The 15,414-nt window shown below is 60.0% G+C and overlaps 1 protein-coding gene across 1 annotated transcript; it reads left to right on the top strand.

The window, feature by feature from the left end:
* Positions 1-200: 200 nt before the first annotated feature.
* GAREM2 (GRB2 associated regulator of MAPK1 subtype 2) lies at positions 201-14,698 on the top strand. Its single transcript, XM_029232356.1, has 6 exons — positions 201-312; positions 3,296-3,436; positions 8,636-8,766; positions 9,491-10,591; positions 11,571-11,740; positions 12,255-14,698. The coding sequence occupies exons 1-6, from the start codon at positions 201-203 to the stop codon at positions 13,276-13,278; spliced, it is 2,679 nt and encodes an 892-aa protein (XP_029088189.1). The 3' UTR covers positions 13,279-14,698.
* The last annotated feature ends 716 nt before the right edge of the window (positions 14,699-15,414 follow it).

Genomic DNA, 15,414 nt, shown 5'->3' with positions numbered 1-15,414 from the left:
CCGGGGTCGGTGGTGGGGGGCGGGGGGCGGGGGCCGGCGCCCCGCTGGGAGGCCGGCCACGTGACGCCCGCAGCACCGGCCGGGCCGCCAGGCGGGGAGCGCCGCGGCGGCCCCAGGAGGTGGCGGCGGGCGCGGAAGCCCGGGCCGCGCGGAACTGGCCGTCGGGGCCCCGGGACGGCGGCCCCCGGGACGCCCATGCCATGGAGAAGTTGGCGGCCGGGCTGGCGGGCCTGCGCTGGAGCATGGGCGCCTTCCCACTCGACCTCATCGTCAGCCGCTGCCGCTTGCCCACGCTTGCCTGCCTCGGGCCAGGTACCGGGGGTGTTGGGAAGGGCGACTGGGGGGCCACGGGGCCATCGGGGACTCCCCCGGGGCCGTGAGGATGCGGCTCCTGCCCTCCCGCTCCTCGGCGCGGGCCCCGCGCTGCTCCCGGAGCGCCTCCCCGGAGAGCCGGGGCCCACGAACCGAGGGGCCGCCTCCTTCTGGGCCCCACGGACGGGCACAGGGACAGAAACCTGGGACAGGGACTGGGGCCGGGCCCAGGACAGAGTTCTCCGACCCAGCTGGAGCCGGGAGCGCGGCGGAGCCGCCAAGTCCGCCCCGTCGGTGCACCCCCTTCCCTCGCCGCCCTCAGACCCCCGCCCGGGCCGCGCCCCCCTCCATCCTTTTGTCTCCGGCCTCTCACCTCGATCCTCCCGTATCCCTTGGGCCTCGGACTCTGTCTTCCCACCGCCGCCGCCCCCCAGCCCCGCTCTGTCCCTCTTGGGACCCTTCTCGCACCCTCCTTTCGCGGCCTGGGGAGCAGCCTCCGGTCCCCGGGGGCCGGCAGACTACCTCTGGGCCTGAGTGAGCGAGTCCTTCCGCCGGGCGGGCCCCCGAGCCCCCGGACCTCCCCACATCTTGCCCCACTTTTCCTTGGCGCCCGGGGGCCCAGGCTGCACTGCTGATGCTTGCGTGCCCGAGAGGGGCGCCCGGAGGCTGCGCCGAGCAAGTGGACCGTTTGGGGGAAGAGGGGCTGCTTGGCTGGGGGAGGGGCAGGAGCCGGGGCTGGCAGCCAGGCCGGGGGTTTTGTGTGTGAGAAGAATAGGGGTTTGGCCCGCGTTGGCACACTCGCTTCCCTGAATGCTAATGGAGCCCGCGGCCACAGGCTCCTCTCCTCTCCCCTCCGCGGGGCCAGCAGCCAGTCCTCCGACCCGCGGCGGCGAGGAGTGGGCACAGTGAGCGTCACCGTGTCCCAGGAGCGGGCTCGGTGAGAGCGTCTATGCCTGGGCCGTCGGGCAGGGTTGCCTGGCAGTCCAACGTCTTGTTTCCTGGATCATCGGCGTGTGATGCCGAGACTGCCCATGTCAACAGCAAGGCTGTGTGTGTCTGCGTGTGAATGTAACACGCTGGCCCTAGGTTGTGCCTGGCCACTTCCCACACATCCTCTTTGGCATCTTCCCCCCGCGGGGGGGGGTCCTTTTTGAGCTCCTCAATCTGGCAGGCCTCCTTTGGGCTCCCTTGACACCTCTGGCACCCTTGTCTCCTACTGTAACCCGTTGTAATGGTCAGTTTATTGTCCTTCTACTGGGCTGCAGGCTCTTTGAGGTAGGGCATCCTGCCTAACAAAGATTATGGAAGGAGTAAATGAATGAGGGAATGAGCAACTGGTGTGATGGCCCAGTTGCCTGGTGTCTGTCTGTGACAATGGTGGCTATGGCTGTGGTCACCTTATGTGATCAAAACTGTGAGTGTGAATATGTGATCAAAAGTATGTCTTGAAGTCTTGAAGGTCCCTGTGTGCTGTGCATTTGGGAGGGGCCCCTTAGTGGGACCATGGGACTGAGTTGTGTCATTGAGGTGATAAGCAAGCCCCTATCACTGTGGCCCAGGTGGCTGTGCTGGCTCAACTACTGGTGACCATGACCCATGGTTGTTGGTGTGTGTCCTGTGTGACTGTGGCCTGCATCCCTAGGAAGGGCAGCCTGGGGCTTCGGAGAGCTCTAAGAGGAGGTTACAGAGTAGGAAAGCCTCCTCTGCCTCAGGTGAGGAATTGAGGAGAAAGGCTCACCCCCCCCCACACACAGGATGGAAGCCAGGCCCTTCCTGCAGGTCCTGAACACATCCTCCCCTCCCCTGACCAAGTGCACACACTTCAGGGAGTCCCCAGCCATCAGAGTAAACCTTTCCCATTTGGCTGGGTGGCAGATATTAAGTTGCGTCTGAGGGGCTGGGAAGGAGGCATCCCTCACCCCCACCCTACTCACCAGCTGCAACCAGGAGACGGCTCAAAGGCCTCCTGGAAGCTGGGCCAGCCCTTCTGCTCTCCTGGAAACCGGTGCTGGGGGTGGAGCCTCTGGGGCCCAGGCCCCTCCCGATGGCTTGGCCCCCATGCTTCCCCCAGGACTAGCCCCCATCACTCTTCTAAACCCACCCCTTTCCTCTGGCCTTCATCACTGTGTTCCAAAGAGTGGGGGGGTGAAGGGCCGAGGGAGGGCGAGCCAAGAAGCAGCTTCTCTGAGGTGGGATCAGGGGGTATCTGAGACTGTCTCCTCTCTCCTTTGAGGTCCCTTGTGTGCAGGAGACTGTCTGTGGCAGTGGGTGAAAAGAGCCCAAAGAGAGCCAGCAGTCAGTTCCTGTAAGCCCTGCTGTTCTCGTGACCCACATAGCTCTGTGGTTCACCATGGCCGGCCCCTTCTCGGCCCTCTCTGTGCCCCACCAAGGCCCTCCTTTCCTGGCCTAGGAGCCGACTCGGGGGCTGAGAATTCTGCTGGTCTCAGTTCAGGTGGTTCTGAGGCCCAGCGCAAGTGCCTGCTGCCCAGCACTGCCTCGCCCTCCCTCCTGCCCCACACCCCTCAGCCAGCTTACTGCCCCTTCTGCGAGAACTCGGACAGCCTCCATTCAGCGCCTCAAACTTGGCCTGTATTCTCTGTTCACGTCTCTCCCCACCTCCTCCTGGGCCTAAGGGCTCCTGGAGGGCAGAGGCTGGGCTCATCCGCTGGGAGCCCCTGGCTCCCGCACAGGGCCTGGGACAGCAGGCAGTCCAATCGAATGATGAATGCAGGACGGAGGCTGGGCCGGTTGCTGGGGCCCCATCGGGAGCCTGAGCCCTGAGAGAGGGGGCCTGATTCAGCCCCGAGGTCACAGTTGGCAGCCTGCCTGTCCCTTGAGCGCTGCTGATCTGGACAGGGATCGTGGGGAGCTGTCCCCGGTGGAGTCTCGGTGAGGAGGTAGGAGGTCACCCTGCCTATTCTTTCTGCCCCTCCTAATGTTCTCTTTTCTGTCCTTCCTCCTCTATCCTCCTTTCCCCTCTCAGGGGAGTATGCCGAGGGCATCAGTGAGCGAGACATCCTGCTCATTCACTCCTGCCGCCAGTGGACAACGGTGACAGCCCACACCCTGGAGGAGGGTCACTATGTCATCGGGCCCAAGATTGACATCCCCCTGCAGTACCCAGGTGTGCCCAGCCAGGGACAGATGGCACAGAGCCGGTGGGAGGTGTAGGCAGGGGGGTAGGGGTGGGGAGGTCTTGGAGGAAACTTGGTGACTGGCTTTCCCTTAGAGCCACAGGGGTGAGCGAGGCCATGGCTGGCAGGGTGGTGATTAGGGTTAGGGTTAGAGTTAGGGCCCAGTGGTCTCCATACTGTTTTGTGGAGCCCTGGGTTTCTGGTTGCAAACCTTTGATTCCCATTTTGTTTTAAAATAGATTTGAAACTCATGTTAAAAAAAAAAGTACCCACACCCTCAAACTGCTAAAAATCAAACCTTAACCCTGACTAGAGGCCTTCAGTATGTACCATTACATACAGGTGGTACCTCTGCCTCATTAACACTTTTTGCACAGACCCTCAAAGAGAGTATCTCCCGCTAGGATCCTCTCAGTACTGTGCAACCAAAAGACTTCAAAAACAAAGGGATGCTCAGGCTGATTATGTGGCTGTATCTGCCTGCTCTAATCCTGTTTTTCCCAGTTTTTGTGTTAAACTTATTGTTTTCACTGATTGACATAAGTGAATGTTAAAATTTTAGGCTTTTAAATAAGATTCTGCAGTGAATTTCTACTTTTATCTGTGATATATATGATGCTGATGTCCTAAAGATTTTGTTTGAAGAAAGGATTCTGCTGCTGAAAAAAGAAAGTACAGCCCTTTCGTTTTACACACAATGAAACAGAGGGCCTAAGAAGGGAAGTGACTTGCCCAGGGTCACACAGCTAGTAAGCAGCAGAGCAAGGGCTAGCACCCAGGTATCTTGACTCCTGGGCTCTTGCTTGCTGCCACATCAGGAAAGCAGGGTTGTTGTCCCCTGTGTGGGAGGGATGTGAGTCTGGTGGCCCCATCCCCGAGATGCCCCCACGTGAGCCCAGGATCCCACAGCTCCTGCACATTAAACCCGTGCTGCGTTTCAGACACTGGGCAGAGCGTTGTTGTCATTGCATCCTCACAGCAACCCGGTGAGGAAGTTTTATCAAGCTCCAGGAGTTAGTAGTTAGCCCGGTTCTGTGTTTATCTGCTGCCCACCCCCCAACAAAGGTTGGAATACTTTGAGCTGGGAAGGCTCACAGTCCCTTCCTCACAGGTATGCTGTTCCCCTTCTGGCGCTGCCTGGGTCTCCCCGGAGTCAGTGGGACAGGACTAAACCCTTTACGGGGCTTCTGCTCTTTACAGCGCCCTGTGCACCTTGTACTCCTGTAGCCCCACAGCCCATTTTAAACATGAGGAAACTGTCTCAAGTGTCTTTCTGACCTGGCCTGGAGCCCTTGGGGAGGCCTGCCCAAGCTAGAAACTTCCCAGCCTGGGTATCTGGCCTTGGTCCAGGGAGAGGTCCCAGGTCTTCTTCTTGGGATAAAAAAAGCAAAGATTGGGGGACTTCCCTGGCGGTCCAGTGGTGAAGACTCGGCACTTGCACTGCTGGGGGCACAGGTTCGATGCAAAAAAAAAAAAAAAGCAAAGATTGGAAAAAGCCTTCACTGACAGAAATGTGACTTACTGCGCCATTTCGGTTGTGTCATTAAAAATCCGGGAAACCAAGGTACAGAGCCTCCTGGGGAACTCTGCGTTCACGGGGCTCCTGGCCCTTTCCCCCCATCTCTTTCGGTGCCCTTGTGTAAGGCGGGTGACAGCTGGCCTGCCGAGGTGTCGCATCCCCAGCTCCCTCTTTCCGGTGGGCCGCTCGGGCCCCGCCTGGGTGGGGGCTGGGTGGCCGGGGCCCCCCTAGGAGGGGGAGGGGCTGGGCCAACGGCGGGTTAATGAGGAAGCTCTGAGTGCACAGCTCCGAGCTGGTTCCTCCCAATGAATTAATAATTGCGCGGGCAGGCGGGCGGGGCGGACAGCTGAGAGAGCCGCGGGAGGCGGTGGAGGGAGAGGGGAGGAGGGCTCGGGGCGATGCCCTGCAGCGAGTGGCGTGGGGGCCGCTGCTGGAAAGCCGGGCTCCAGGCCAAGGCCCACCGCCCGGGGAGGCGGGGAGACCGGACTCCTCCGGGACGACCCCCCACCCCACCCCGCCCGCTCCCCGCCTTGCCCTCTGCGCGGTGCCTCTCCCCGCGCGGGCCGCGGACCCTGCGGAGCACCGGGCAGATGCGTCCCTTGAGCCAAGTAGTATGCTTCCACTCTACAGGTGGGAAAACAGAAGCCCATGGGGATTAAATAATTTGCTCAAGGCCACACAGGTGGTAGGTGGCAGAGCTGGGATTCAGCCAGGTCTGTCCGACTCCCAGGTCTGTGCATTTACCCACCATTCTTTATGGAGCGTCTGTTATGGGTCAGGTGCTGGCAGGGAGGGGTGACAAACAAGACCCTGCTTCAGGCTGGAAGGGACGGTCGGGGCTGCGTAAACGTGCTCTGGGACTCACGGACAGGGAGGAGGGGCAGGCCAGGGTGCGGCAGGTCCCTAGAGCCGCAGGGGACCTCGGGTCTTTTGTAGGGGGAGGCAGGAGAGGAAGCTGCCCCCAGTGGGGCTGCAGAGGGAGGAAAAGGCTTCCAGGGGCCAGAGCATCACTCCCGGGAGGTCTACCTTCCTTCCTCCCGGCAGCGATGACCGGTGCTGGGCTCAGGCTGCGGCGGAGGGGGTGGTGCCGGCTACCATGGTTACATCGATCTTCCTTGCCACATCCTCCCCCACCCCCCGGCTCTAGCCCTGACTTGGCTCCAGCTCTCCCCACAGGGGCAGTGGGCACTTCTCCCTGCCTGGCTGCTTGGAGTTGGGGGGTTTGTGTGTGGATATTGGGGAGGCGACTGGGTGAGGGATGGGGGCTACTTTTCTTGGATGGTAGCAGACCTGTGACTCCTGCTTTCTGACCTGCAGATCACTGTTCCTTGCTAGGTCCGCTCCCCAGCTTATCCCTGCTGCCCTCTAGGGCTGTGGCTCATCCGAGGCCTCTTCCTACCAGGGTCTCAGAGTGGTTGGGGAAGGATGGAGGATGGGACGTGGGGTATGTTCCCTCCAGCTTTCTCCTGGGCATTTCCCCCTCTCTTTCTGGGTTATCACTTTTCCTGCTCATAGATATTGATGCTGCAGGCTCTGCCCCTGGCCCTCTGCTCTTCATACTCTGCATTAGGGAGTGGGTGTCTCAATCCGGGTTTCTGGTTGGGCTTTGGGGGCTTCAAGAACCGCCCCCCTGTACTATATACAAAATGCTTTTTTGTGTGTTCCTGCTAGGGTTACACTGTGGGATTTCTCTGGGAAGAGGGTCCCCAAAGGGTCAAGATCCTCTGTTCTTCCTCTTTCCTGAGCTATCTTGCCTGCCCCACAGCTGACGCTGCTTCCTGTGGGCTGGTGACCTTCTGTCTGTTACTTCTGACTAGGCATCCTCAAGCACTGCACCCACACGCTCGCCTGCCCTAGGAACACCCCCTGCAGGGCCTCACTTGGCCTCCCCAGTTTGGCCGGTGCTCCACAACTCGTTCCTTCCAGGGTCTCAGTTTTGGTTGACAGCTCTGCCGTCTCCATTTCTGACCAGCTGGTGACCCGAGCCCCTTCCTCCACCACCTTCTCATCAGTCTGATGAGCTCCTCACCACAGCCTGAGGAGGCTCCCTACCTTGAAAGCACCTCTTGGTCCGCTCATTTTTGTTATTCCCTCAGTTGCTGCCCTGGCTCTTTTCCAGAACTCGTTACTGAGTTATTTACCTGAATGGTGTCCCTGTTATCTTTATAGAGTAAAACTTTGATCTTGGTCTTCCCTTGCTCAGAACACTCCAGGGGGTTTCATTCTTACGGAATAAAGTCCTACCATATGGCATTCAGAGCCTTTCATAACCCAGTTGCTGTCTGCTTCACCCCTGTCATCACCCCCCCCTCAAGTCCTACCCTCCAGGCACTCACCACTTTGGGCAGGCAGTCTGCTTCCGTGACTTTATGTCTTTGCTCATGCTATTTCTTCCATGTGGAATGTCCATTCTGTAAAACTCTTTTCATTCTTATGATGCCCTCAGACTGCCAGGTAGATTTCCCCCAACTCAGCGGTCTTCTCACTCTTTTGTCATGAGTCTGGTGTAGCATTTGTCACATCCTGCCATCACACACTATATCTGGATTTCCTTGTGGGCAGACTATCTTACCCAGATGTGCACCCCCTGTCGGGGCAAGGCTAGTGTCTGGCACATAGTGGGTGCTCCGCAAATGTTTGTGGAATGAATAAATGAATGGACTATGACTGCAGCAGCCCCCAGAGACATTACAGAAGCTAGAGCCACCTTGTCTTCTCTCAGCTTGTACAAGACTCTCTTCCTTTTGTGTAAGGGCTAAGAAGAGGCCATCTGTCCAGATGCCAGCATGGTTCACAGCCTGTCTTTGTGCTCACACAGGTGGGCACATAAAAGATGTGTGGCCAGTGAGGTTAGACAGTTTACACAGAGGGGTGTCAGCTTTACGGATTATCGTCATTCTTTAAAGTCTGTGTCTGCTGGGGGCATCTGCTGAGCCAGCCAAAACATAGCCCTGGAATGCAGGTTGGGAAGACCTCATCCGAGGGAGGAGGCTTTGCTGGGCTCAGATCGGAGGCCTCTGGGACAGTGGGGCTGGATATTGGATCAGAGGAGGATTTGGGAACAGATTAGGAGTCAGAGTTGCTCTCCCTGGATCTCCAAAGACTGGGGCTGGGCCCCTCGTCTGCGCATTGCATCCGTGTGGGTTAGCAATCCACCGCAGATACGTAGAATGCCAGATCCAGGTGGGGCCCAAGAGCATCTGCTCCAGCCTCCTCAGCTGAGGACTCAAGCCCCAGAGAAGGGAAGGGATTTGTCTAGGGTCATAGCAAATCAGAGTGGGGCTGGGACCAAGCTAGGAATCAGCACCCCCAACGCCACACTAACGCTTGGTCCGAGGATAGCTCTGTGTCCAAGTGTTTGGGTGCCAGTTTGCACTTGGGTTTCTCTGGGCAGGCGGCTGCTAGCCTTATCACACACCCACAAGCTGTCCACTGGGTGAGGGCTGGGCTCTAGTTGCTAGGAATCTGTGCTCACCTCCCTGCTGAGGCTTGAATCAGCTGACCAGCTCCTTCCACTAGTGCAAACCTGCCCTTCTGACCACCTGAGTTCCAGAGAGCCTGGCTGAGATGAGGGGAACAAGAAGCGGGGACAGTGGGGCCTCTCCGGATACAGGCTAGGCTCCCAGCAGCAGGCCCACCCTAGCAGCAGCCTGCATTCCTTCCTGTGCAGGGAAGTTCAAGCTCCTGGAGCAGGCCCGGGATGTTCGGGAGCCAGTGAGGTACTTCAGCAGCGTGGAGGAGGTGGCCAGCGTCTTCCCTGATCGCATATTTGTGATGGAAGCCATCACCTTCAGTGTCAAGGTTAGTCCTTTCTGCACCAGGCACGGTGCCCCCAGGTTTCCATTATCCTCGGGGGCAAGCCTGACCCTGGTTGGAGGGAGGCCTTTGAGCTCTAAGAGGTAAAAGTGTCACAGTGTGGCTTCTGACAGCCCCTTGAAAGCCTCTGGCTAGGTGTATGAACTTCCTGGAGCTTCCTGCAAAAGGTGGGGAAGCAGGAAGTGTGTGTGGAGGGTCACAGCCTGACTGGGATGTCTTTCAGGGCAGCCATCCTCTCAGCCACTGGTGGTGGTAGTATAGCTGTGGGGCACATAGTGCACACGGTCCCCCACTTACGTACAGGCGGTTCTTGCCTGTTTATAAACCCTCTGTTTATCCATCAATTCATTTCTCTTCAGAGTAGTCTTGTTGAATAGGTGGAGGATTGTTATCGCCCTAATTGTAAAAAATGATAACAAAAGTTGCCATATACTGAGTATTTTCAAAGTATTTCATTGTACATATAGTCTATTTAATTCTTACAGCAATTCTTCCAAGTAAGAGTAACTAAGGTCCCCGAGAGGTAACTCACTGAAGGCTGCACAAGCCACCACGTGGCCCCTCCAGGATGGAATGTCCTCAGTCAACTGCTCTTGATCTGGTCTTAGCCCTGGGAAAGGCCCAAGAGGAGCACTGTCCTCCTGGGTCCCGTCCCGGTGGCTTTCCTGGGGCCCTGGCTAAGGCCTCCTGCCGTTTCTGGGATCCCCAGGTGGTGTCAGGCGAGTTCAGCGAGGACAGCGAGGTGTACAACTTCACGCTGCACGCCGGCGACGAGCTCACTCTCATGGGCCAGGCGGAGATCCTGTGCGCCAAGACCACCAAGGAGCGCTCACGCTTCACCACCCTGCTGCGCAAGCTGGGCCGGGCCGGGGCGCTGGCCGGGGTGGGCGGCGGCGGCGGCGGCGGCGGCGGCCCGGGGGGCACGGGGGCCGCGGGTGGCAGCGGGGGCGCCAGGCCCATCAAAGGCAAGATGCCCTGCCTCATCTGCATGAACCACCGCACCAATGAGAGCCTGAGCCTGCCCTTCCAGTGCCAGGGCCGCTTCAGCACGCGCAGCCCGCTGGAGCTGCAGATGCAGGAGGGCGAGCACACGGTGCGCGCCATCATCGAGCGCGTGCGGCTCCCGGTGAACGTGCTGGTGCCCAGCCGGCCGCCGCGCAACCCCTACGACCTGCACCCGGTGCGGGAGGGCCACTGCTACAAGCTGGTCAGCATCATCTCCAAGACGGTGGTGCTGGGGCTGGCGCTGCGCCGCGAGGGCCCGGCGCCGCTGCACTTCCTGCTGCTCACCGACACGCCCCGCTTCGCGCTACCGCAGGGCCTGCTGGCCGGGGACCCGCGTGTCGAGCGCCTGGTGCGCGACAGCGCCTCCTACTGCCGCGAGCGCTTCGACCCCGACGAGTACTCGACCGCCGTGCGCGAAGCGCCCGCCGAGCTGGCCGAAGACTGCGCCAGCCCGCGCCGCGCGCGCCTCTGCCTGCCGGCGCCCCCGCGCGCCCTCCGGCCCGTCCGCGCCCCCGCCTCCGGCCCCGGCCCCGGCCCCGGCCCCGGCCCGCCCGGCCCGCCCGGCCCGCCCGGCGACGGCGACCAGGAGTACGTGAGTCCCGACTGGGCCGGCGCGCCCGAGCCCGCAGCGCCACCCGCCGAGATCCCCTACGAGGAGCTGTGGACGCACCAGGCGGCTGAAGGCTTTGCCGAGGGCAGGACCCGGCCGCTCCCGGGGCCCGACCTCATCTCCTTCGGGGCCGCCGGGCCGCCCCGCCTGGAGCCCGAGGCGGCCCCGCCTCCAGTGCCTCCCAAATCCGAGGCGGTGAGTGGACGCGGTGGAGGCGGGGGGAAGGCCGGGCTCTGAGCTCTGTGGGCCCCATCCTCCAGGGAGGTGGCCAGCCAGGGGTCAGGGTTTGGGCTTGAAAAGCTCGTTCTCCTGGGCCCCAGCCTTGGCATCTCGGTCTCCAGCCCCCCGGAGTGTATGACAGAGGGTGGCCGAGGTGGGGAAAGGGGAGAAAACAAGGAGGAAAGAAACGCAGGAGCATTTGTAGGAAGGGATACCAGGGACGGTGGCAGGGGAGTTGTGGGGACGAAGATGCCAGCAGGTCCCCAGCCTCAGAGAATTGGGGATGAGCCTAGAACAGTGTTACCCAGAAGGTTCCACAGAACAAGGAGTCCTTTAAGTTGTCCAGTGTAAAGAAGGTTCTGTGGTGACGTAAGTTTAGAAAATGTAGTCTGTGATGCCCAGCCTTCCCCCTCCTCACTTTGGAGCCGCAGAGTATTGGTATAATAAAGGCTCTGAGAAGTCCTGCACGAAGGAAGCCCGTTTATCTGTGTTTAACACAGAATTTTCCAACCGAGCTTGTCCACAGACTATGGACAACACCTATGAACATCCCATGGAGTCCACTTTTGAGTGTCTGACCTATCAGGCAGGGAGCCAGATGGCAGATACTTTTCCTTCCCTTTCTTCTCCTCATTACACGTTTTTCTTCTTATTTCTCTCCTTTTCCCTGAGGAGGAAATATGTCTACTTAACTGATTGTTTATCTACTTCTCTATTTTTTCTTACATTCAAGGTGGATTTCCAAGGCCACAGGAGACAGTGTGTGTGTTGTCGGCTCTCGATGAGCGAAACGGGCTGGAGAGACGAGAAGGGGGGGGTGGGTGGGTGGGTGGGTGAGGAGCTGGGGTGTAAGGCAAGGCAGGCTCTTGGCAAAGTGGGGCAGTGTCAGTCCCAGACGCCACCCTGGCCCAGCTACCTGGGGACCGGGGGTGGCGTCATGGCCCTGTGCTTGCAGGTGAAGGAGGAATGCCGCCTGCTCAATGCCCCTCCTGTGCCCCCCCGAGGTGGCAGTGCCAATGGCCGGCTCTCGGGCAGTCCCCCGGTGCCCCCACGCTTCCCCAAGCTGCAGCCTGTCCACTCCCCCAGCTCCAGCCTCTCCTACTACTCCTCTGGCCTCCAGGATGGGTGAGCCACTTCCTTCTCTTGGTCCTGGGCCTCCTCAGGTGGATTGAAGCAGGGGAGGGTGGGGAGGGGAGCCAGTGCTGAGGAAGAGGAAGACTTCAGGACCGGGGTTCAGAGGTTCTGAGCAGCACCTGAGGGAGGGGGCCCTGGGGTCCGGGCTTCCTGCTTCAGTTCGCTCCTCTCCTAAATGATGACAGTTGGTTGGGAGTGTTGCTCTGTTTCCCTCCCGAGTGGGCTCTGCCACAGGGTGGAGTGCTCCTTGCTATTGAAAATTTTCTACGTAATTCAGTTTAGTTTAATTTTTCCTGGGGAGGGGGGTTCCAGGAGAAAGAATTGGGCAATCTCAGAGGGCCGCAGGCCTCAGGGGCTGGGGCGCGGGCCAGCGCTGCTGAGATCGGAGCAGTGGCCTCTGGGACCTGGTGGAGCAGTGGTTCGCTGTGTCGTGTGTGTGTGGCCCTGTCGCGTATCCCTCTTGCTGTGCTTACCCTTCCATCTGTGTCTGTCTCTTTGCCCACAGGGCGGGCTCCCGCAGTGGCAGTGGCTCTCCGTCACCGGATACCTACTCCCTCTATTGCTACCCATGCACCTGGGGAGACTGCAAGGTGGGCGAGTCCCCCAGCCGCCCACGCCCGGGACCCCTGCCCTCGACTACGCAGCCCAGCCAGGCCTCCCGGGCCCTTGTAGAGCCCCTGAGCAGTGCAGCTGCTTCTCTCTGGGGGGCCGACACCCCGGTCAAGACCTACCACAGCTGCCCGCCTCCATTCAAGCCCTCCCACCCCCAGAAACGCTTCGCTCCCCTTGGAGCTCTGAACCCCTTTTCCGGGCCTGCCTACCCCCCAGGCCCTTCAGCCGCCTCCTCTTCTGGGCCCACAGCCAGCTCAGGTCCCCTGGCTACCTCCAGCCCCGCTCATTCCCCGGGCCCGGGCCCTCCAGGCCAGGCCTGTTCGGCGGCTGCCTCCTCCTGCTGTCCCACCTCCTCCTTCTCTTCCTCTGAGCCGCAGACACCTGCCCTGGAGCCCTCTGATCCCTTTGAGCTGGGCCGGGGCAGTTCTCCAGAGCCGGAGCTGCTGCGCTGTCAGGAGCCCAGAGCTGTGAGGGCGCCTGGGCCTGGCCTTCTGCCACTTGGACCCCCCAAGGCCTTTGAGCCTGAAGGTTTGGTGCTGCGGCAGGTCCCCGCCCCCCTGTCCCCCGTGGCCCTGCAGGGGCCCGAGGCAGGCAGAGCACGACTCCTTCTCACCCAGGGGCGCCTGGAAGGGCCTCTGGCCAGTCCCCAGGATGGGGCCACAGGCTGGGGCGGCCGGGATGCCTCCTCCTGGCAGCCCCCCGCTGACCTGTCTGCACTCTCCCTGGAGGAGGTCTCGCGAAGTCTGCGTTTCATCGGGCTCTCGGAGGACGTGGTGAGCTTCTTTGCCCGAGAGCGCATTGATGGCAGCATCTTCGTGCAGCTCAGTGAGGACATCTTGGCAGATGACTTTCACCTCACCAAGCTGCAGGTCAAGAAGATCATGCAGTTCATCAAAGGCTGGCGGCCCAAGATCTGACTTCCCCGCTCAGGGCTGCACAACTGGAATTTTGGCCCGGAGGCCCCGGGGGACCAGCCCTGGGTCTGCAGGGTGATGGCACTCCCAGAGGCGGGGCCTGCCTGCAGGAAGAACCTATGCCAAGACTGAGGCTGCTAAGCAGCCACGGAGAGTGAATCCAGGGGAGACACACTTGGAAACGGGGTCCTCTGGGCCAGAGCCCTGCATGCATCTTGCCTTTCAGTGTGCAGAGTACGCGGGGAAGGGGCTGGAGGCGCCGGTGCACACCCGGGCCTGGTGACACATTGCTGCGATTCCCACGGGGGTTCAAAAGCGGGCCTTCGTGGTGACCTAACAGCCCCCTCCGTCTTGCTGCAGAGCTCCACTGATAGCTCGTACTTCATAGCTTGTAGGTGCAGGCTGGAGACAAGGGAAGATGGTCCATGATCTAAGCACAGATTCCCCAAGTGCCCTCTCTCCTTTGTGCTCTGTGGGCTTTTGGCCTAGCTGCCCCAGAGTCGGGGTGCCTATTTCTGTATCTCGGGGATGCCCTCCTTTCCCCTCTGCTCCACTGTGTGTTGGGCCCCTGGCCCTGAACACAGGTGTATCAAGTACAAGCCTGTGCCACCACACCTGAGAGGCTCCACCTGTGGGCTCTGGTTCTTGGGTGATGGCTTTGGAAGAGCACAGCTCTGCTCTCGACCTGCTTATCTAGTTAGGGAGGCAGATGCTCCCCCACGTCTCCAGCGCACTGGCTTCTGACGCGAGCTCACTGCAACTAGCCCTGCATCCTGCCTGTTGGGTCCAGTCCACGAAGACTCTGTGCAAGAGCAGGTGGATTGAGGGCAGCTGCTCCCTGATTCTTGAGGCAAGTGGCCTTCCATCACTCCCATCGGTCTCCTGCCCCATCACCTGACCCTGGCAAACACATGGTGTCCCTTCCTGGCTTTCTGTCACTGGCACAGGTGGGATGGGGAGGAAAGAGAAAGCACGATGGCTTGGGAAAACCTGCTTTTTTCCTCCTGGAGCTCAGTCCTCTCGCACCTGTTCACCTGCTTCAAAGCAGGTCTTTGCGCCCTGTATCTCGAGCACGGTGATCTGCCAGCACCCAGAGCAGGTTGGCTGTCGTGTCCGACCACCCAGCCCCCGTGCTCGTCCCCGTCTCACCTACCAGAAGCGCACTAATCCTCCCAGTGTCAGGCCCAGGGGTTATCGCCTTCTCGGCTGCCTTACCGAGATACTATCTCCTCTGTTTTTCTATCTTAAGAGGAGCGAAGCCGGGCTGTTGCTCATCCCAAGCAGGCCGCCTCAGTGCTGAGGGAAGCGGTGTCAGGAAGTAGAGCACAGAAACTGGGATGCTGAGACGCTGGGTTTCCTTGCCAATCACTCAGTGAATCCTCAAGGGCTAGTGAAATAAATGCTAGACCACTGAAGAGTAGTGCAGGTGGAATTCTGGGCGTCAACTGTGTTCTTTCAGAGGGCCGTGGGGACCGACTGGCACGATGTATGTGCCCGCGGGCAGGAGAGGACTTCAGAAACGCTGTGTGTACACGGCCCACTTGTTCCTCAGAGGCAGCTGGTGGAGCGGCCCTCATTCCCTTCTGAAAAACCCTCACCAGCCCCTCAACTACGAGAACCCTCAAGTCCCACTGATGTTTCAACATAATTCACACCTACCTAGTGCTGCTAAGTGGAAAGGTCATACTTCAAAGCTCCAAGCCACTACCCAGGTTTAACTTCCCGCCCTGTCCAAATACCTGCCTTGAGGCTGCTCACACACACCCCCCCCCCCCCCCCCAGAAGCCTGTTAATGGCCTTGGTGTAGAGGATCAGTTCTCTACCTTCTATGGGTCACCTGAAAACTCCCAACTTGGAGATGCCTTGGTTTTAGAGTCTGGCTTCCTAGCAACCAACTGTTGAGTGTTGAGTAGAACTGGAGCTGAGCTCCCCGCCTGCCAGTCTCCACAGCAGAGCCATCCAGGGGGTATGTGAAGTACTGGCAGCCGGAGCAGAGGCAGGAGGAATTGGTGGCGTCTCAAAGATGAGACTGTGCCGTGTGACGGGACTTGAATTATGATTCTGCACGTACACGGTGTGGATCCTTCTGCCAGACCCAGCGAGGCGCCCAAAGCTGTTTACCTGGACTGGGCAATGCTT

This window comes from Monodon monoceros, unplaced genomic scaffold (genome assembly GCF_005190385.1).
Source record: "Monodon monoceros isolate NGI ecotype Baffin Bay Population unplaced genomic scaffold, NGI_Narwhal_1 Super_Scaffold_19, whole genome shotgun sequence".
In the NCBI taxonomy this organism is placed as follows: Eukaryota; Metazoa; Chordata; class Mammalia; order Artiodactyla; family Monodontidae; genus Monodon; species Monodon monoceros.
The sequence above is the reverse complement of the archived record's forward strand: the minus strand, read 5'-3'. Positions and strand labels throughout refer to the sequence as shown.